This window comes from Ipomoea nil, unplaced genomic scaffold (assembly GCF_001879475.1).
Source record: "Ipomoea nil cultivar Tokyo-kokei standard unplaced genomic scaffold, Asagao_1.1 scaffold1101, whole genome shotgun sequence".
NCBI lineage: Eukaryota > Viridiplantae > Streptophyta > Magnoliopsida > Solanales > Convolvulaceae > Ipomoea > Ipomoea nil.
This window is the reverse complement of record NW_017617529.1, coordinates 157,840-179,389: the sequence shown is the minus strand read 5'-3', so window position 1 is coordinate 179,389 and position 21,550 is coordinate 157,840. Positions and strand designations below refer to the sequence as shown.

The 21,550-nt window shown below is 35.1% G+C and overlaps 1 protein-coding gene and 1 non-coding gene across 2 annotated transcripts; both read right to left on the bottom strand.

Moving 5' to 3' along the window:
* Window positions 1-11,591: 11,591 nt before the first annotated feature.
* Window positions 11,592-11,673, bottom strand: TRNAS-GCU. The gene has a single exon. It is a non-coding gene; the product is annotated as a tRNA-Ser (tRNA).
* An 8,332-nt stretch (window positions 11,674-20,005) lies between these two features.
* LOC109183135 (copper transporter 5.1-like) lies at window positions 20,006-20,667 on the bottom strand. Its single transcript, XM_019333322.1, has one exon. The coding sequence runs from the start codon at window positions 20,548-20,550 to the stop codon at window positions 20,110-20,112; it is 441 nt and encodes a 146-aa protein (XP_019188867.1). The 5' UTR covers window positions 20,551-20,667; the 3' UTR covers window positions 20,006-20,109.
* Window positions 20,668-21,550: the final 883 nt, after the last annotated feature.

Genomic DNA, 21,550 nt, shown 5'->3' with positions numbered 1-21,550 from the left:
CATATACATTATACTCGTTATAAAATTCACAAAATAACACGTATTCTAAATATAAATAATAAATTACTCGAATTGAAATAGACTCAAAATCTGATATGAATCACAAACCAATCTATATTATAAATTTCACTATAATTATATATAAAAAAAAAGTTAAAAAAATCACAAAGTTACAAATTTAATAAAATAATACAAATTAAAATAGAAATAAATTCCATAAAGAACAACTTTATTACTACATAATAATATTTCTAAATTCATCTTGGAGTCGAAAATTAACATATATCAAAATTCATCTTGCAGTCGAAAATTAACATATATCTATATTCATCTTGGAGTCGCAAATTTAATATAATAAATCTCGTAAGCGGAATAATATATCTAGGAGTCAAAATTCGAAATGTATGTACATATAGAGGTTTGACCACTCCACCTACTACATGAAAACGAAGAACTTTACCAATCAAGCTAACCGCAACATTAGTCACATGGACGTATATTAACTACCTATACAATAATTCTGTAGTATATATAAAGCATAGTGGGATGTGGTGGTGGGTCCTTTCCAAGCGTGGGCCTTGGGCAAGGGCCCAGCCTGCCCTTGCCCAGGGTCGGGCCTGATATTATGCAGGGGTCAAGCACGCTTAATTACAGAGTTCTTTGGCTATTTGGTTGTCATATCCTACTTATAACCAATTTGTGATAAGTAGGTAGACATTAACCATTTAACCACATCTCTCTATGGTAAGCCAAAACATCACGTCTCATATCGAGCAGGAACTGAACTTGGTCAACCCAGTCGACGCCCAACAATCTCCCTCCCAGCACCTGCCGCAACCTTTGAACACCAAACGCAGTTACGCAACATGCCTGACTCGATCCTTAGCCTAGGGATATCCGTCCACACACACCCCCCCCCCCCCGGTGGGCCTAGGGATATCTCACCATTGGCCTTCGATTTCCTTTGCACCTGCTACTCAATGAGATCTTGAATCACTATCAATTTGTTTCGGGTAATATTCTCCCATCTTCCCATCCCATAATAATTGCCTTTATTCTTCGGTGCCATTCCATGAACGTCCCGATATCCTTGGATCTTTTTCGCTATATGTTCCCTGTCGAGTGCGCCGCAGCACAGGAATACAAAGGGTTTGCATTCGTGCCTGCCCGACCCTTTATGAAAACCTGAGAAAATTTCATTTTTGGTCTTATGACTATTGAGGTATTGTTAACTGGGATCCATGAGTTTAAAAACTATCAATTTGACTCACACAACTATTCAATTTTATTTTATTTTTTTTAATTTCAATCCCTTCAGTTAAATTGCGGGCAAGAAGTAGCCAAAAAAAATTTAATGTGTAAAATAATGAGGACAATTTAGTCTTTTGCTTCTTCTCTTTTCTTTCTTCACTATTTCTTACTTTGAAATTGCAATGAATTCTCCTCCAATCCATATAAATTATATTACTACACCGGCTTCGGCCAGTTCTGGGGCAAGAAAAGAGGCCCTAGAAGAGCAAGTGGCACAACGAGTAGCTGTGCCTACGAGCATGATCAAGGCAACGGATCGGAGCAAGCTCCTCTGCTTTGGAAATGGAAAGCAGGGAATTCAACTATGTGGAAAACGAATACGAGGAGGACTAAGAAGACGAGTTCGATGACAGTAAAAAGAAGAAAGCCTGCAAACCAATATAATTAAAGCAAGGTCCTTGAAGTCACTAATGTAATAACACACATCGCTGCATTTCCCATTATTTTCTCTAATTTAAATATTTTGCTAATATATTTTTGTAAGTGTGCAAATCATCTTCTCAAACACCACACTATATATATAGGAGAGGATGATCAAATTACCATTAATCATAGCATCATCTTCTCAAACAACATGCTATATAGGAGAGGATGGTAAAATTAGTATTAACCATGTCATTAACACTGATATATAAAATCAGTACGTAACTACATAACATATCATTTAATCTAGAAATAACACAAAGGTTACACATGTTAATTCTTAAAATTTTAAATTGAAATTAATCAAAATTAATTCCTAAACCTGATCAGAATTAATGCATTCCAGAACGTTACACCAAGAAGTGAAAACCACCTCTCGACGTCAACCGAGAAGTGGCCTTCACTTCTTGGTTATAGCCAAAAAGTGCTTCTCGGTCACAAGTGGCCGAAAGATGTTCTAATTAGGTGGAAAAATTCTTTGAATAGTTGGCATAATATAACCTGCATCGGTTGCCAATCAGGTTCATTATGAGATTTGATTTGCACCCTCATCCCCACCCCCTCTTACGTGAAAGAGAGAATATTTATTTATTTATTTATTTTGTGAAGTAAGACCCGTTAACAATGGGAGAAGACTAGTTACCAAACTCTAACAACACTAGCACCATAAGCGTCTGCCGCAAGAAGAGAATCTAAGTGACTAGGCGGCAAGTCTAACCAGGTGGTACCCCAATCAACAGCTTGCCCCATATTAGTCAGGTGGTCAGCACATTTATTTTCTTCGCGCAAGGTGTGTTGGAAAATCACGGCCTCAAAACCAATGGACAAGAATCTGCAGTCTTGAAGAAGAATCGAGGAGCACTCCTCAACATCTTTGTCCCTTCTCATTACCGCTACAACCAATTCAAAGTCAAGCTCAAAGATAAGGCAAATTATGCTGTGCATCCATATGCACCATGCATGGTGCATACGGATGCAAAAACGACGTCGTTTTATTAAAAATGCGTGTCTCCCCTTAAAAAAAAAAATTCAGGTTCGATTCCTAGCAACAACATATGAACTAAAATTCCAAAATCGATGAACTATAATTCCAGAATCGATGAACTAAAATTCCAGAATCTAATCTATGAACTAAAAATTCCAGAATGAATGAACTAAAATTCCAGAATCTATGAACTAAAATTTCAGAATCGATGAACTACAATTCCAGAATCGATGAACTATAATTCCAGAATCAATGAACTAAAATTCCATAATCTATGAACTAAAATTCCAGAATGAATGAACAACATAATGCTGTTGCTGGAAATCGAACCTGAATTTTTTTCAAGGGGAAACGCGCATTTTTAATAAAACGACGTCGTTTTTGCATCTGTATGCACCATGCATGATGCATACGGATGCACAGCATAACTATCCCAAAGATAACCCTTTTTAAGCCCCTATCCTTTGTAAGGCGTAGACCCTTTTTAAGCTAGTTCAATCGTTGCAAGTGTTCATTTGCCATGCAATTTTTGCCAAAAGGGCATCATTGAAATCAAAACACCTTTTGAGGCCCAACCCTCCTGCACTCTTCGGTTTACATACTTCCTTCCAATCAACCAGGTGAGGTTTTTTCCTCTGTTCAGAATCTCCCCACAGGAAACCTCTACAGACCTTATCAATTTCGTTTCTCACCCCAATCGAGAGTTTGAAAACTTGCATGGAGTAAACCGGCATAGAGGAAATGACAGATTGAACTAAAGTCAGACGACCAGTGAGACTGAGCATGTTCGCCTTCCAATTTGCCAACTTGCGCTGTAAGTTTATCCGTTACTATTATTATAACATTAGGATAAGTTATGATAATATTCAGTATTTGATATGTGGTGCAACACTAATAACCTAATAGCTAGACTACCATTATGATTAGGAGTCTGGTTAGGGTTTAGGAGACCTAAAGACAATCAACCACAATGATGGCCAGTGGTTATATAAGGTCACTAGTCCTCTCACTGCTCACATTACATACCTCATACACCATCTAGAGAGAGCTGAGTAAAGTGAGAGACAAAGCACTTATCATCTCTGCAGCAGTCCGGATCGCTCAACCGTAAGAAGAACTATGGCCGGAGGTTAGTACGATCCTATTATCACATATAAGATTATGCATGTGATATTTTAGTCTAACAGTTGGTATCAGTCGCCATAAATAATCTCTGCCTAGTTTTTTTTTAATTGCTTAAATGTTTGCACATTTATATATTTTGTTATATAATTGAGATACATGTGTAAATATTCTTGAGTATGCAATTAAATTTTCTGGACTGCTGAAAATAATTTTCCGCATTAAGAATTAATTAAAAAAAAAAAAAAATCAAATTTTGGATTTTTGCCACTGTTTCGCCGTTTCTACCGGATGAGGTTCGCCGGTCTTGAGTACGTCGCTGGCGGCTCATCGTTGACGGAGGAGAACGCCGGAAGTTTACATAAAAACTAATCTGGTCATTCTTCCTTCAGTACCGTCGACGATGGAGCTTCATTTTTCCGGTGATGGAGCGACGACGACGTACAGGGTTCAGTCGGCCGGCGAACGGCGTTGGCGTTGGTTGGCGGTCAGGCGGCGTCTGCGCTGGGTTTCCCAGCGACGGTGCTACTGTCTGCTCTCCTTCCGGCGTCCTTTGGTTGTTGTTGTCGCCGGTTTCCTGTTGCTGGTCTGTTCGTTACTGCTACTGCTTACGTTAGAAAATTGAAGAAGATGATGATGTTATGTTAATGGGCCAGGTCTGGCCCAATTTGGGCTAGACCTGGGCTCACTAAGAAAAAAAAAATTGTAATTTTTTTTTTTAAATTGGGCCTGTTATAGTTTTGGGTCAAACCTGAATTGATATTTTGTCTACATCAATTCATTCAGATTAACATTTTCATCATATTCGGACTTCTTCTAATTAAATTATCCAATTGAAATTTTTTTTTTATTAAGTCTATTATTAAATTATTATTCAACTTTGAATAATTGTTCAGTTTTAATTTTTCAGTTGAATTTTTAATTTAATAATGTTTTTCAGTTTAAATTGTATTAAGTGTTGCAATTTAATTGTGGAGTATTTGTGAGTAATATGCATAATCTGAGCATGCTATTTATCTCTTTATTGCAATAATTATTTGATTGTTATAATTATATGCCTATAGAAAAGCATGTTCATTAAGAAAAATTTAGAGCCTTTTAGGTCTGAATTATATGCTATGCCTGAATTAGTGCCTTTTAGGTGAATTAGTGCCTTTCAGGTTAGATTATGCATATTATTACTCAACCTTCAGTTATTACTCCACTCGTGTTTTATAAAGTTCCTAAAGCACATTAAGTACATAAACAATTCGTAGTTTTACCCTATTCAAAGCCTTATCCATAGGTGAAACTACTCTTTAGATCTCTCAAACGATTTTACTTCAAAAATGAGAACACATGAATTAGGGAAGTTTCTTGGGGAGGAATACTAGTTCTATGGCCCTGGCTTAAAAGCCTTGTTGCTACTAGTCCCCTTGCGACGCTACTCTGTCTAAGGAGTTGGTATTTAACCGAGCTTCGTCTCGACCAACTTTCCTGGGAGTATACCTAAGGATTGTCTATCATATTTTGGTTTAATCTGTTTGATTATTAGGTTTTCTTGCTAATGTGATTATGTTCTTTGGTTAATTAAAGAGTAGCCACAGCATCTTTAATTTTTCCAAAATTACATATTAAGTTTTACTCACATAAAGTTAATGCAAGAATATTGTAATTCACTCTGCGTGATATGGCAAAATTTAGCCCACAGGCAATTTTGTTATATTTGTAGGGTGAATTAGGATGAAATACCATACTATGATCATAATTTGCCCACAGGGATTATGTATCGGCATATAGTTTTGGTAGTTTTGTCATTAAGGGTGGAAAAATTAAAATCGTACCCATTTCGTTTCCACCATTCAGTTTTGGTAAATTCATTATGCGTAAAAATTTAGCCCACAGGCAATTTTTATGGCATCCGAATTTATCTTTTGCATAATTTTACATTGGTAATATTGTGTACTTCAGTATCTCTCTCTAATTTTGTGCCTCGAAAATATTCTAACCAAGCTTTCAATTTTTCTTTTACAGTCACTCTTCCAATCACTCAATCAATAACAATTGATATTCCTATCCTTAATTATGACAATCACAAAGAGTGGAAAGACGCTGTTCTATTGAATTTAGGAATATTGGGGTTTGATTATGCTCTTCGCAATAAGAAGCCTGCTGAGCTTACTGCGTAAAGCACTGAGGAACAAAAAACGCTATACGAGCGATGGGCAACAGCCAATCGCTTAGGCGTATTCCTCATTGAGTCTAAAATTGCCAGAGAGATTCGTGGTCCCGTCGATGATATTGAGGACATTGAGCCATTACTCAAGGCCATCGATGATCAATTTGTTGACGCGAACAAATCTCTGGCAAGTACCCTGATAATGAAGTTTATCAATATGCGTCTTTCCACTGTCAAGGGAACGCGGAAACACATCATGGAACTCAGGGACATTGCGGCACAATTGAAGAAGTTGAAAATTATTCTTCCAAATGCCTTTGTGGTGCACTTTGCACTAAATACCCTATCTCAGGAATATAGCGCGTTTAAAATTGCCTATAATACACATAAGGATGAATGGTCTATCAATCAATTGATTACCATGTGTACTCAAGAGGAAACGCGACTTGTAACTGAGCTTGGGGAAAGTGCTTTTATGGCCACAACAAGGCCTAAAAGAAAGTCTGGAAACCCTAAGGGACTTACCATAGCTGCTAAGGAGAAACTAACCCCGAAAGCAGACATTAAGAAGATACAAAAGTGTTTCTTTTGCAAAAAGAAGGGACACATGAAGAAAGATTGTATCAAATTTCAGAAATGGATGTCCCAAAAAGGTAACATTTCATCTTCTTTCGTTTGTTTCGAATCTAACATGTCAGAAGTTAATACTAATTCCTGGTGGGTTGACTCTGGTTCAACAATCCACATTGCAAACTCTTTGCAGGATATGACAAAACTGAGACAGCCAAAGGGAACTGAGTGTAGCATCTTCTCTGGAAACAAGATTGCGTCACCAGTAGAAGCTGTCGGAGTTTGCAATTTAGTTTTGGACAATGGCTTTGTATTGACATTAGAAAAGACTTTTTATGTTCCTAGTTTTTCTAGGAACTTAGTTTCAGTATCTAGACTTGTACCCTTCGGATATTCTTTTGAATTTAATGCCAATGATTTCAAGTTATTTCGTTATTCTACTTGTGTTGGTTCTGGTACATTGTCTAATGGTCTTTTCCGTCTTAAATTAAAGAATGATTCAGTTTACAATTCTTTACATGTTCAAAACGGCACCAAACGGTGTAGTATTAACGACAATTCCTCAATGTTGTGGCATCGGAGATTAGGTCATATCTCCCTTGAGCGTATTAAAAGGTTGGTAAAGGATGGAGTACTTTATACTCTAGACTATACTGACTTTGAGACTTGCGTTGACTGCATTAAGGGTAAGCAGACAAACAAGTCAAAGAAAGGTGCCAATAGAAGTTCAACGTTGTTGGAAATTATTCATACTGACATATGTTGTCCTGATATGACAATACCTGGTCAGAAATATTTCATCACCTTTATTGATGACTTCTCAAGATTTTCCTATGTGTATTTACTTCATCATAAACATGAAGCATTGGATGCCTTTAAATCATTTAAAGCTGAAGTTGAAAACCAATGTAACAGGAAAATACACATAGTTAGGTCTGATAGGGGTGGTGAATACTATGGTAGATATACTGAGAATGGACAAGCACCTGGTCCCTTTGCTAAGTTTCTTCAAGAGCATGGGATTGTTGCCCAATACACCATGCCTGGTTCTCCGGACCAAAATGGTGTAGCTGAAAGAAGAAACCGGACCCTTCTGGATATGGTGCGGAGTATGCTTAGCAACTCTAAGCTTCCTAAGTCGTTGTGGGATGAAGCGCTTAAGACGGCAACGTATATATTAAACCGTGTTCCAACCAAGGCTGTCCCTAAGACACCGTTTGAGTTATTCAAAGGTTGGAAACCGAGTTTGCAACATATGCGTGTTTGGGGATGTCCGTCTGAGGTGAGGATATATAACCCACACGAGAAGAAACTTGATCCAAGGACGATTAGTGCTTTCTTTATTGGATATGCACAATCTTCTAAGGGTTATAGGTTCTATTGTCCATCTCATACTACTAGGATAGTGGAATCAAGGAATGCTAAATTTCTTGAAGATGACTTGATTAGTGGGAGTGATCGGTTTAAGGACTTAGTTCCTTCCTTCGATCATATTGACTCTCAACCTTCTATGTCATCTGGTGGGGTTGTACTTATTCGCAGTGCTCCTTTAGTTATGCCTGCAGATATACCACCTACCGTTGAGATTCCACAAACTGTTGAGGATCAGCCTTTGGAAGAACCAGTTCAGGACTTGCAGCAACCGCCTGAACTAGATTTCGAACCAATGGTTGAACCAACTCAGGATATACAGCAAGATTCTGAGCCGATGCAGACTGAACCGATTCAAGAACTGCCACCAGTTCCTGAAGAGGTAGTTGCCCCGCAGCCTGTACAAGGTGATGAGGGTCCAACCTTAAGACGGTCTACTCGGGTAAGGCGATCAGCAGTTCCTAGTTATTATGTTTCGTATCTACAAGAATCTGACATAGGGGCTGAAGATGATCCTGAAACATTCTCTCAAGCCACAAATTGTGCACAGTCTGACTTATGGTTAGAAGCCATGAAAGATGAAATGAATTCCATGAAGGACAATGGAGTTTGGGATCTCGTTGAGTTGCCTAATGGGGCCAAGGCCATTGGCTGTAAATGGGTTTTTAAGACTAAAAGAAACTCATTAGGCAACATTGAGAGATACAAGGCCCGGCTTGTTGCCAAGGGATTTACTCAAAAAGAAGGAATCGATTACAAGGAGACTTTTTCTCCTGTATCAAAGAAAGATTCACTTCGGGTCATTCTGGCATTAGTTGCACATTTTAATCTTGAGTTGCAACAAATGGATGTGAAAACCGCTTTCCTAAATGGTGATCTAGAAGAGGAGGTTTACATGAAGCAACCTGAAGGTTTCTCTTCTAGGGGTGGTGAGCATTTAGTATGTAAGCTTAAGAAATCCATATACGGTTTAAAACAAGCCTCCCGTCAATGGCATCTCAAATTCGATGGGGTAATTTCTTCATTTGGTTTTGTTGAAAATCCCTCAGATAACTGTATATACCAGAAGGTGAGTGGGAGTAAAATTTGCTTTCTTGTTTTATATGTGGATGACATCTTACTTGCCACCAATGATAAGGGGATGCTTCGTGATGTGAAACAATTTCTTTCTAAAAACTTTGATATGAAGGATATGGGTGATGTCTCTTATGTTATTGGCATTAAAATTCAGAGAGATAGGTCCCGAGGTATACTGGGTTTATCTCAAGAAACCTATATAAACAAAGTTTTAGAGAGATTTCATATGCAAAATTGTTCACCGAACGCTGCTCCCATATCTAAGGGGGATAGATTCAGTTTGGACCAATGTCCGAAAAATGATTTGGAGAAGGAATCCATGGAGAACATCCCTTATGCTGCAGCAGTTGGATGTCTTGGATATATTCAAGTCTGTACGAGGCCGGATATTGCTTTTGCGGTTGGAATGCTAGGGCGTTACCAACACAATCCGGGGTTGGACCATTGGAGAGCTGTAAAGAAGGTTCTAAGGTATCTCAAAGGAACCAAAGGTTACAAGCTTGGGTTTAGGCAGACGGACAATTTAGATCTTGTCGGTTATTCAGACGCGGACTTTGCTGGCTGTGTTGATTCTCGAAAATCAACTTCAGGGTGCGTCTTCATTATGGCCGGTGGGGCTATCTCATGGAGAAGTGTTAAACAGTCCTTAATAGCTACTTCTACCATGGAAGCCGAGTTCATTTCCTGTTTCGAGGCTACTTCACAGGGTGTTTGGCTAAAGAATTTTATCTCTGGGCTTAGAATTATGGGTTCTATATCTAAGCCATTGAAAGTCTACTGTGACAACTCAGCTGCAGTCTTCCTAGCTAAGAACGACAAAAGTGGAAGTCGAACTAAGCACATCGACATCAAGTTCTTAGCAATTAGGGAGCGTGTCAAAAATAAAGTTGTATTCATTGAACACATTCATACTGAGTTGATGTTAGCAGATCCCTTGACTAAAGGCATGCCACCATTTAAGTTCAAGGATCTGATTCAGAAAATGGGACTTTCGCCCAATTTGTAATTTGTATATATACATTCAGTTTTAATAAAATTCTTTAGCATTCAGACATTTTCTCAATTAAGTGTGTACACCTTCATTTACTTTATATTGATGAGAAAATGTACTTCGGGGACTTGGAATAAACATAGGGTTTATTTCGTTGGGTTTTGTTTCCTAATTAAGTGCTCAATGGCAGTTTGCATTTGATCATAATGGGTACTACTCGTGCTAATGAGAACATATCATTATGGTTGGTGTTTTTCTGTTATTGAGTGGTAGTGCTTGCACCAAGTGGGAGAATGTAAGTTTATCCGTTACTATTATTATAACATTAGGATAAGTTATGATAATATTCAGTATTTGATATGTGGTGCAACACTAATAACCTAATAGCTAGACTACCATTATGATTAGGAGTCTGGTTAGGGTTTAGGAGACCTAAAGACAATCAACCACAATGATGGCCAGTGGTTATATAAGGTCACTAGTCCTCTCACTGCTCACATTACATACCTCATACACCATCTAGAGAGAGCTGAGTAAAGTGAGAGACAAAGCACTTATCATCTCTGCAGCAGTCCGGATCGCTCAACCGTAAGAAGAACTATGGCCGGAGGTTAGTACGATCCTATTATCACATATAAGATTATGCATGTGATATTTTAGTCTAACATGCGCTTCATACCTTCTAGAATATACCCAAAGGTCTGTTTAGAAACACGTTTATGGAGGATAGGATCACCAAGATAGTTACCCAAATTATCCGAGACAGAAATCCCCGTCATCCTCTTAATCTCCCTTTTGATTCCCATACTCGTGTTCGGACTCCAGAAGATGTTGGATTTAGAGACATTAATGGTGAGCCCAGATTTTCTGGAAAAGTTACCCAGATAATCCATAATGACACGCCCCTGATTTTCCGTTGCTTCTACGAAAAGCATGAGGTCGTATGCAAACAACATTTATACTATATAATTCAAGCTCCTCTTTAAACAGAGCTGTATTCATATTAGTGCAAACTCACTTCCATGTTTCAATGTGGACAAAGATTTCTTCCAACTCAAATGGGTATACTTTAAAAATATAATCAATTTTTTGTTTATTCATTATCCATTTTGAACATACAATATATCAATTTCTTCATCTTCATTTAGAAAAATACAAATCCACTTTGACCCAACCAAATCAAAAGTAGACTCCACTCATATTTATACCACAAAATAACGACTTACAATGTCATTTTTGTTAAAAATTTTCAACACTTGAACTCTATATTTTTTAAAGGTATAACCAAAACTCTCCCCTATATAGATTTGGTATAGATATGCTTCAAAATATCGCCAGTTTCTTTGAAATAAATTCAAAACAATAATTTTGCTTGCTAACAATATTACTATTATTGTAATACAACTAAATGTTTTGTATGACATTCTCATTAATAATTAATATGTGTGAACATTTTTTAGGGGTAAAAGAATACAAATAAATTCTCCATTTTTCTTAAAAAGTATGTTTACGGTAACCACTATGGAATGAAAGGAGTTTATAACAGACCACAGGACTGCATCACCTTAGATATGAAAATTATCCGTCGCCTGAGAGATTCGAACTCTCGCGGGGAAACCCCATGTACTTAGCAGGCACACGCCTTAACCACTCGGCCAAAGCGACTTGTTGGTTCAATGCCTATTGTAATTATCTATTGAATAATACAATTCTGTCATTGCGTCATCGCAGTTGTAGACTTGTAATTAATCTATTTGTTTTATTATTATTATTATTTGATGGAGTTTAATATTTTGAAGCAAGAATAAACTAATAATTAATCACAATAAAAGATCAGTGTTTACTTGATCTAAAAGGACTTGGACAGCTGGATTAAGGCACTACACAACCCATTAGCCTGCCAAGACAACACTCTCCGGGTCCATTATCTCAAGCATCGTTAATTCGTTATATCGTGGACTGCGGTACACGTACACCACGGTTAAAATGATGCCGTTTTTTTAAGTAAAGAAACGGCACGCTGTTAGTGTTAACGAAGCGACACTAGTGTATCTAAATCGACACTGTCTCACGTATTATTTTTATATTGTCAAATGAAACTGCAGTTATATCAAAATGATATTGTAGTTGTGGTGAAATGAAATTGTAGTGTATATAAAATGAAACTGAATAACATTTCACATATTTGAGTGTATATTATACTATGAAACTATAATTATATCGAAATGATCATGTAATTGTGTTTTAATGAAACTATAGTATATATAAAATAAAATTAAATAACATTTTCACATATTTGAGTTTATAAATATTGAATGAAACTGTAGTTATATCAAAATGAAACTGTAGTTGTGTTGAACTGAAACTGCAGTGTATACAAAATGAAACTGAAGAATAGAGTTACTTTTTGCGGAACAGCGAGAAACGGATGCCGTTTATTTTCATTAAATAAAACGACGTTGTTTTGATGCGCGTTGCATAATTGATTACGCACCGCGGTGCACGATATAATTTGTCTTATCTCAAGCTATTCTTATTTCCGCAACTTTAGGAAAATAAGTTGATGTTGTGGGTAGGGATGTAAACGAATCGAATCGAGTTAAATACTTAATTATTCTATTCAAATTTTACTATATCGAGAGCTATTAGTACACGTTAAATATTTGAATATCAAATTTTATTCGTATTTGATTCGATTATATTATTCGAATATATTCGATTTAACTCGCATATTCGAATTCGAAATGCATAACTTGATTTTTTTTAACTTTTAATTTATATATATATATATATATATATATATATATATATATATATATATATATGAATATTAGTGGAATCGAGCATACTCTGATTCGTATTTGTATTTACAAAAACTTTGAATCGAAATATGTCTTCGAATTTGGATTTGTATTAGATTTATTCGAAGCATGAATCCAATTTAAAGTATTTGATTTGTTTATACTCCTAGATAAAAAAAAAAATTTCCAATAAAGGTGAAACATTAAAATAAAAGAGATATTTAAAAAATAAATAAATTAAATAAATTACCTAAGAAATATAGGTGTAAAGATTATTGGATATGAGCAAAAAATAAAACGCATCGAAACTTTATAAAAATATTCATAACAAAATATGAAACATAATTAATTTGATAAAATAATTTGAATATATGTATGTGTGTGTGTATTAAATATTAAAAAAACTATTAAAAAAAACTGTAAAATTATATTGACACCCATAAGATTCAAACCTTTAACCTTTAGTATAACTAAACACATGCCCTACCAACTAATCTAACTCCTTATTGACAATTAACAGTTTTTATATACTAATACTCAAACATGTACTATATATACATATATACATACAAAGATTATATATGGGGTAGGGGTGGGGTCAGAGGCGGAGCTAGGATTTGTTGATGCGGGGGGCCAATGATTGCAATGTATTTCATTTTCCTTAGTAGTAAAAGCATATAGTAGTACACTACTACACTCTAAGAGTTGATTTAGCTACCATTTAACTACAATACCTAGACTTTTTGTTGTGGTGAGGACTAATGAATCCTTCTCTGTGAGCATATATCTATTAATGTGTATCCAACTATTAGCTTAGGCTTTTAGTTGAGATGGAGCACATGCTTCAATTTGGTATCTGCGCCAGACCAAAGGGCATGGGTTTGAATCTCAATGCCACTCATAAGCGACTACGGTTTACCGGTCCACGTGTTGGTTGGAATCCACCGTACACGTGAGGGGGCGTGTGAGCATATATCTATTAATGTGTATCCAACTATTAGCTTAGGCTTTTAGTTGAGATAAAAAAAAATAATAAAAACCAAAGCTTTAAAGAATAAAAGAATAAAAAAGTTATCTATAGACTTGCAGCTTGAAAATTAAAAGAGAAATTACCTACAGTGTAAGCCGCACAATCAACAGGCTCAGAGTTTCCTTCTCCCGTTCATAGTATCCATAATTCTCCTTGGATTTATTTCAATGGCGCCCAGAAAGGGATGCAGATATAAATTGAGGAAGACAACGATGGAACAATATCGAAATTTATGAGAAATTAAAAAAAAAAAAAAAAAAAAAAAAAAAAAAAAAAAAAACTGGATGAAGAGAAAAAGAATTTCGAAGAAAGAGCAGAGGAAGCCGAGCATATGAAGCAGCGGTGCGGCGAACTCGACGAGGGCGATCTGCACTAGTTTGGATGGTTTTTTTTTCTTAAAAAAGCAATAATTGCATTCCACTTGATTTCTTCTTCCTAGAATTACAATAATACTTCAAATTCTACTTGCCTCTGGTTGATTTCCGAACGATTTGCTTCGTTCTCGCCATTCAACTTGCCTGCGGTTTATTTAATCTCTTCATCAATCCTATAAATATCATCTCCATTCTCCCTGTAAAAGATACGAATGAATATATATATATGTAAATATCCATCTCCTTCTTTTATCTCCATCCTGCTGCTGTTATTAGATATTATATATTATTATTATTAAATTCATAACAACAAGAAGTTTAATTGCTTTGTTTTAATTTGAGGGGGGCAAATATTTTGATGGGGCCATGGGGGGCCACAAAAAAAAAAAAAATTACAGTAGTAATAAAAGAATTTTTTTTTTGGTGGGGGGGGAGGGTGCCTCCGCTCCTGGGTGGGGTGAGGGGGACAGCTGACCCCCTTCCCCCTTTGGCTCCGTCCATGCTCCTAGTTGTGAGAATGGGAATGGAAGAATTTGATGGCGCGAAGTACATATTTAGGAGTAGTATAATTTCTGGTAGTTTTATTCTTTGACCTTAGCTTGAAAGTTGAAACCCAGTCAAATTTTTGTGAGAATGTATTACGGAGTATATTATTTAGGAATAAGGGTCAAATATATCCTTGAATTATTTATGAAAGTGTAATTAATTCATAAAATTAGAAAAAACTCAACTTCAATTACATACCTAAACTAATAAAAAGGTACAATTAGCCCAATTTGACATGTTATCACATGTAACCTTGAGGTTAAAGATAATTGGAATGCCACATCAGTATATTTTGTTGACTTGGATGCTCAATTCGATCACATAACAATAACAATAACAATAACATACAATAACAATAACAATAACAATAACAATAACAATAACAATAACAATAACAATAACAATAATAATAATAATAATAATAATAATAATAATAATAATAATAATAATAATAATAATAATAATAATAATAATAATAATAATAATTGTTAGATGTCAATCATCTAAGGTTATATGAAGGTTTTATTGTCCATCACATACTACTAGGATTGTAAAATCAAGGAATGTTAAGTTTCTTGAAGATGACTCGATTCGTTAAAAAAATTGATTTAAGGACTTAGTTCTTGCTTTTGGTCATAATCATCTAGTGGGATGATATTTGTACATATCACCCTTGCTTTCTCATTTGCTATTGTACAACTCACTATTAAGATTTGAAAAACTACTAAAAATCGACCATTGGATAAACCAGCCTAGGAACTACTGCAATTTCCTGGACCCGTTTCCTAACCAAAGGGATGAATTGATTCAAGGTTTATCACAAATTCCTAAAATGATATAGGTCGAACCAATTCAAGAACTACCCCTAGTTTTTAAAGAGGTACTTGTCTCGCAACCTCTCAAGGTGTCGATCATCCAATGTTAAAACAATTTACTCAAGTAAGATGCTCAACATTTCCTTGTTACTATGTGTTATATCTATAAGAATTTGACATTGGAGTCAAAAATTATCTCGAAACATTTTCATAAGTCAAAAATTGTGAACAATATAATTTATGGTTTGAAGTCATGAAAGATGAAATAAATTGATTGAAAAAGTTATGGAATTTGGGACTTTGTGGAGTCACCTAATGGGGCCAAGGCTATTGTGTGTAAATGTGTTTGTAAGACTAAAATAACATCATTGGGCAGCATGTAGAGATACAAAGACTAGACTTGTTGCTAAGGGATTTACTTAGAAAGAATGAATCGATTACATATAGACCTTTCTCCTGTGACGAAGTAAGATTCTGTCGAGTTATTTTGGTTGTATTTGCACACTTTAACCTTAAGTTTCAATAGATGAATGTGAAAACGATTTTAATCTCTTTAATGATCTAGAATATGAAGTTTATTTGAAACAACCTCAAGGTTTCTCTTCTAGATCGAGGTGGTGAGCATTTGGTTTGCAAGCTAAGAAAATCCATATACGATTTTAAATAAGTTTCATGTCAATGGTATATTAAGTTCAACGGGGTCTTTCTTTATTTTGTTTTGTTGAAAATTCCTTAGATCATTGCATATACTAGAAGGTTAGTATGTAGGAGTAGAATATGCTTCCTTGTTTTATATAAGGATAACACCTTGCTTGCTACCAAAATAAATTGGAACTTATGCTTGCTCGGTTAAAACAAAGGTCATCAAAAAAATCAAGGAAGCACAATATTTTTCTGTGATATTAGATTATACTTTTAATCTTAGTCACCAACAACAAATGTCTTTGATTTTAATATGTGTTGACATATCAACATATCTAATTAAAATAGAAGAGTTCTTACTGGAATTCTTGGTTGCGAATGAAACTACTGGCCAAGGTCTTTTTGAAGTATTACAAAATGTGTTGATATCACTTGATCTTGATATGGATGTAAGGGGTCAAGGTTATGACAATGTGCCAAATATGAGAGAGAGACATCAAGGTGTATAAAAAATAAAAAAATAAATAAAGACTATTGGAAGTAAATCGTAGAGCATTTTATACCCCTTGTGGTAGCCATAGTCTTAACTTGACTTTGTGTGACGTTACAAATAGTTATGGCAGAGCAAGGGATTTCTTTGGAGTAATGCAACATATTTATACAATATTCACTAATTCCAAAAAGATGTAGCATATTTTGAAAAGTAATGTACCAATCTAACTCTTAAGCCATTGTCATCTACTCGGTGAAAAAGTCGTGTGGAAGTGTTAAAGCAATTAGGTATCAAATCATCGGTGATATTCGAGAAGCCCTACTTCAAGTGTCAGATACAAACATTGATCCTAAAATTCAAAGTGATGCAAGTTCATTAGCTACAAATGAACTTAGTAACTTTGAATTTTTGTTAGCCATAATCATTTGGTTTGAAATCTTATATGCGGTTAATTTAGTTAGCAAACATTTACAAACAAAAGATATGCTTCTTGATATAGTTGGTAATCAAATTAAAGGGTTAGTTTCTTTCTTCAAGAATTATAGAGAAAATGGTTTTTCTAGTGTCATGGATATTACAAAGGAAATTGCCACTAAATTAGAAATTGAACCGGTGTTTCCTCAAAAGCGAAAAAATTGTAGAAAAAGAAAATTTGATGAGTGTTGATAACACTTCATTACCACCAGAGGAAACTTGTAGTGTTCATTATTTTTTATACATTGTATATCAAGCTATTGTTTCATTGACTCAGAGTTTTGAGCAATATGAAGTATACGAAGGAACTTTTGATATTTTTTTTTTGTTTAATTCTGACAAGTTACAATTGATGTGTGTTATGGATTTGAAGTCTTGATGCATTTGTTTAGAAGCAGTTCCTAAGAAAGATGAACAGTTTGGCGATATTGAGGAAATGAATTGTATATTGAACTAAAATTTCTTAGAGAGATTTTATCAAAAGAAAAGATATGAGCAGTGAGTAGATGGGTTGTTTTCCAAATGCTACCATTGCATATCAAATATTATTGACTATCTCAATTACGGTTGCCTCTGCAAAAAAAAAAAAAAAAAAAAAAAAAAAAAAATTGTTTAAAAAAAAAAGTTAAAATGGTTCAAATCTTACCTATGATCAAGTATATTGTAAGAGAGACTACTGGACTAGCTTTAATTTCAATTGAAAATGAGATTTTCGAAGAAGTTGATATCAAAAGTTTAGTGAATATTTTTACATCTACATATGCACAACGCATGTCATTTTTTTAAATAACATTTTAAATGTATTTTTTTATACAATATTTATATTTTGACATAATTTTTTGAAAACTATTAGCCTCGTTTGGTTCGCTGGAAAATATTTGAAGGGAAATGGAATTGAAATTCCATGGAAAATAAATTCCAAGAAAATAGATTCCATTGTTTGGTTGGTGGAAAAGAAATTACTGGGAATATGAATTCCATTGTTTGGTTGAGTTTGGAATGGTAAGGAATAATGTGTATAATGACAAATATAACCCTACACAACAATAATAATATAATAATAATAAGAGTAATTAATAAATAATAATAAGGCTAAAATTGTCATATTAGTTTTCCATGGAAAACAAAATACCTAGGATGTGCTAGGAATTTGTTTTCCTCATTCTCAATGAAAACTTTTTTCAATGAAAAATATTTTCCATCCAACCAAACAACATAAAACATCATTTTCCTTCACTTTTAGAAAAACATTTTCCATGAAAAATGTTGGAACTGCCTGTTGAATATAAATATGTATCTAATGCAACATTTGGTCAATAATAGAGAACTAAGGGATACTAATAAGTGATGTTCATTTACCTTTATTAATGGGATGTAGGTGATGTAGGTATGACTTAATTAAAGTGACTCACAAATATTTACATTAATTCAGGAGGCTACTCAACTTCGCTGCAGGTTAGCATGATTGTGTTTGGTTCAAACATTAGAATCCAAATAATAATTGGAATTAAATACTTGATAATGGTGTGTTTGATTCAAGCATTGAAATCAAAATATTAATAGGAATCAAATAATTAATAATGATAAGTGATTTCAAACATTAGAATTGAAATAGTAATGAAAATCAAACGCTTAGTAATGATATCAAATACTTATTAGTGATAATGGATTTAAGTAAAAAGAGTCACTTTATTTTGTAGTAACTAGAAATTAGAATCAAAATAAATAAATAAATAAATAAATAATTAATTAAAATTATATATATATATATATATATATATATATATATATATATATATATATATATATATATATATATATATATATATATATATATAGGTTCAAATGTGGTTGGTGCGCCCAGGTGCAGTTGTGCGATTAAATCTGAGCCATTGATCTTGCTTAAATCAACGTCTAGGATTACCTAAATTTAAAAAAAAATAATAAAAATAAAAAAACAAAAACAAAAACAAAAATAAAAAACAAAAACTCAGTGGTAATTTGGTAATTTTTGCATCTATGTCAAATTTAAGGTGCGTGAGTTTTATGCTTAATGTGAGTAGTTGTTGAAACTTAAGGTGCGTGGCTTTGTGCTTAAGATGCTTGATTTTTATGCTTAAGGTGCGTGAATTTTGTGCTTAAGGTGTGTCATGTTTCATTTTCAAATTTGAAACAGAATAGAAGGCGGCAAAGGGTAACGGGCACTCCTTGCCCGCCACCCTTCTCCCTTTTGAACTAAGGCGTCTCCCAGACCCCTAGCTCAGACCTGCTGAGGGGTGACTCCTAGTTCAGACCCCAATAACAAAACTTTTGAACAAAATTTGGTGCATTGTTCTAACACTTAAGGTGTGCCTTTGTATCACTTAAGGTGCGTCATTGCTATAAACTAAAAATGCACGATGTTAATATTTAAGGTGCATCAACCACACGAGAAGCTTTAACCGTACTGTATATATATTAAAATTTCATATTTAATTTAATAAATGGACAATGATCTTTTTCTTGCTTTTTTTTTTTTTGAAAAATGACCATGATCTGTTTCTTCTCCCTTATTATTGATTTTATTGTTGAAAAGTATAAGAATAAAAGAATAATGAATTTTATAATTAATAAATGATTTGATTTCGGTAACAAAAGTAAATAAACAAACATGGTAAATGATAATCAATATCAAAATCCACGGTATAGAACAAAAGTTTTCAACCAAACACCACATTAGTTTACTCACTTTTTATGTCATTACATGATTATGTGCACACAAAAATCACATTATAATTTAAAAATAAAAAAAATAAAAAAAAATAAAAAAAGATATATCTGCATTATCCTGAGGAATTTGAAGTATGAAAGTAGGTACTGATACATAAATGGGCAAATGGCCCACCTAACCAACAACAACAAACCCATGAACATGTGGGGCCAAAATTCAGGCACAGGCGCAGGGATTATCGACCACCACCACGTCCTCGTCGCCGCCGCTCCTAAACACCAGGTACCCAGCGCCGAGGCCCACCACGACGGCGATAAACACGCCGGCGTTGAAAGACATGACGGCCAGCATCAGGAGATAGCCGATGGCGGAGTTGACCCCGAAGAGCAGAGCTCCGGCGAATCTCGCCGCCTTCCATCCGCCGCCGACGACGGAGCCGAGGAGGAGCGGAGTATCAACGGAATCCGGCTTGTTTTTTGCAGCGCCGAGAGAGGAAACAAGCTTGAAGCGGAGACGGCGGTCCTCCATGAACTGGTAGAAGACGGAGAAGACGAAGCAGGCGATCAAGGTGAGCGCGTAGCTGGTCCACGAGTCGGTTTTCCAGAAATCGAACAAAACGGTGACGTTTTTGCCCCAGTAGAAGGTCATGTGCATCATCTTCGCTGCTCTGCCGGAGATTTGGGGGAAGAGAGAGAAATTGAAGGGTATGGAGAAGGAATTAGGACAAACCTAAATTATAGATCTATAATTTTCTTATATAATAATAAAACTTGTACTAAGGAATTGTACTATTATTCTTATGATTGTACTTCTTCATTTTCTTTTTACTATATTCCATTTTGGATATTGCGATTTGCGAATATAAATAGGCCAGAGTTTTTTTCGTTTTTAAATATTAAAATTCTTTAGCGCCAATATGATAAATTTGAGAATATAAAATACTCTTTTTTTTTCCTTTTTTTTTTCCACCTGTTATTGAACTGCAAAATGGCTAAGATTCTAAGAGCATCCACATTGGTTGGGAAGAATGGGGAGATAATGTAAGAGTGATTAGGAAAGAGAGTGTGGGAGAGGAGAGAAAAAAAAAAAGAAAAAACAAAACAAAAAAAAAATTAAAAAAAAAAAGAAAGTAGTCAGACGCGTCAGGCGCGCCTGACGCGCCTCCGGGCGCGTGCAGTGCACGCGCCCGGCTTTTGCCCAAGGCTGTGCGCGAACGCGCACAGCCTTGCTTCTTCTTCTTTCTCTTTTTTTTTTTTTTTTTTTTTTTTTTTTTTTTTTTTTCTGACAATCTCCCTACATTTGCAGGGAGATTATTTTTCAATTATCTCATGTCCACACTAGCTATTATCTCATGAAGGGAAGATTTAATTCTGAATTCTCCCCACAATATCCACAAGTGTGGATGGCCTAAGAGCATCCACATCAATTGGGGAGAATGAGGAGATAATGTAAGAGTGATTAGGAAAGAGAATGTGGGAGGGGAGAGAAATAAAGAAAAAAAAATAATAGAAAACTGATTTTAAAAAAAAAATAAAAATAAATAAAGCCTTTGTCAGGCGCGCTGACAGCGCTGTCAGCGCGCCTGACGCGCCACACGGGCGCGTGTAGTGCACGCGCCCGTGTGGCACTTGGCTGTGCGCGCTGTTTTTTTTTTTTT

Excerpts from the sequence above, each read along its gene's own strand:
- LOC109183135 (XM_019333322.1), bottom strand. The coding sequence starts at position 20,550 with ATGATGCACATGACCTTCTACTGGGGCAAAAACGTCACCGTTTTGTTC.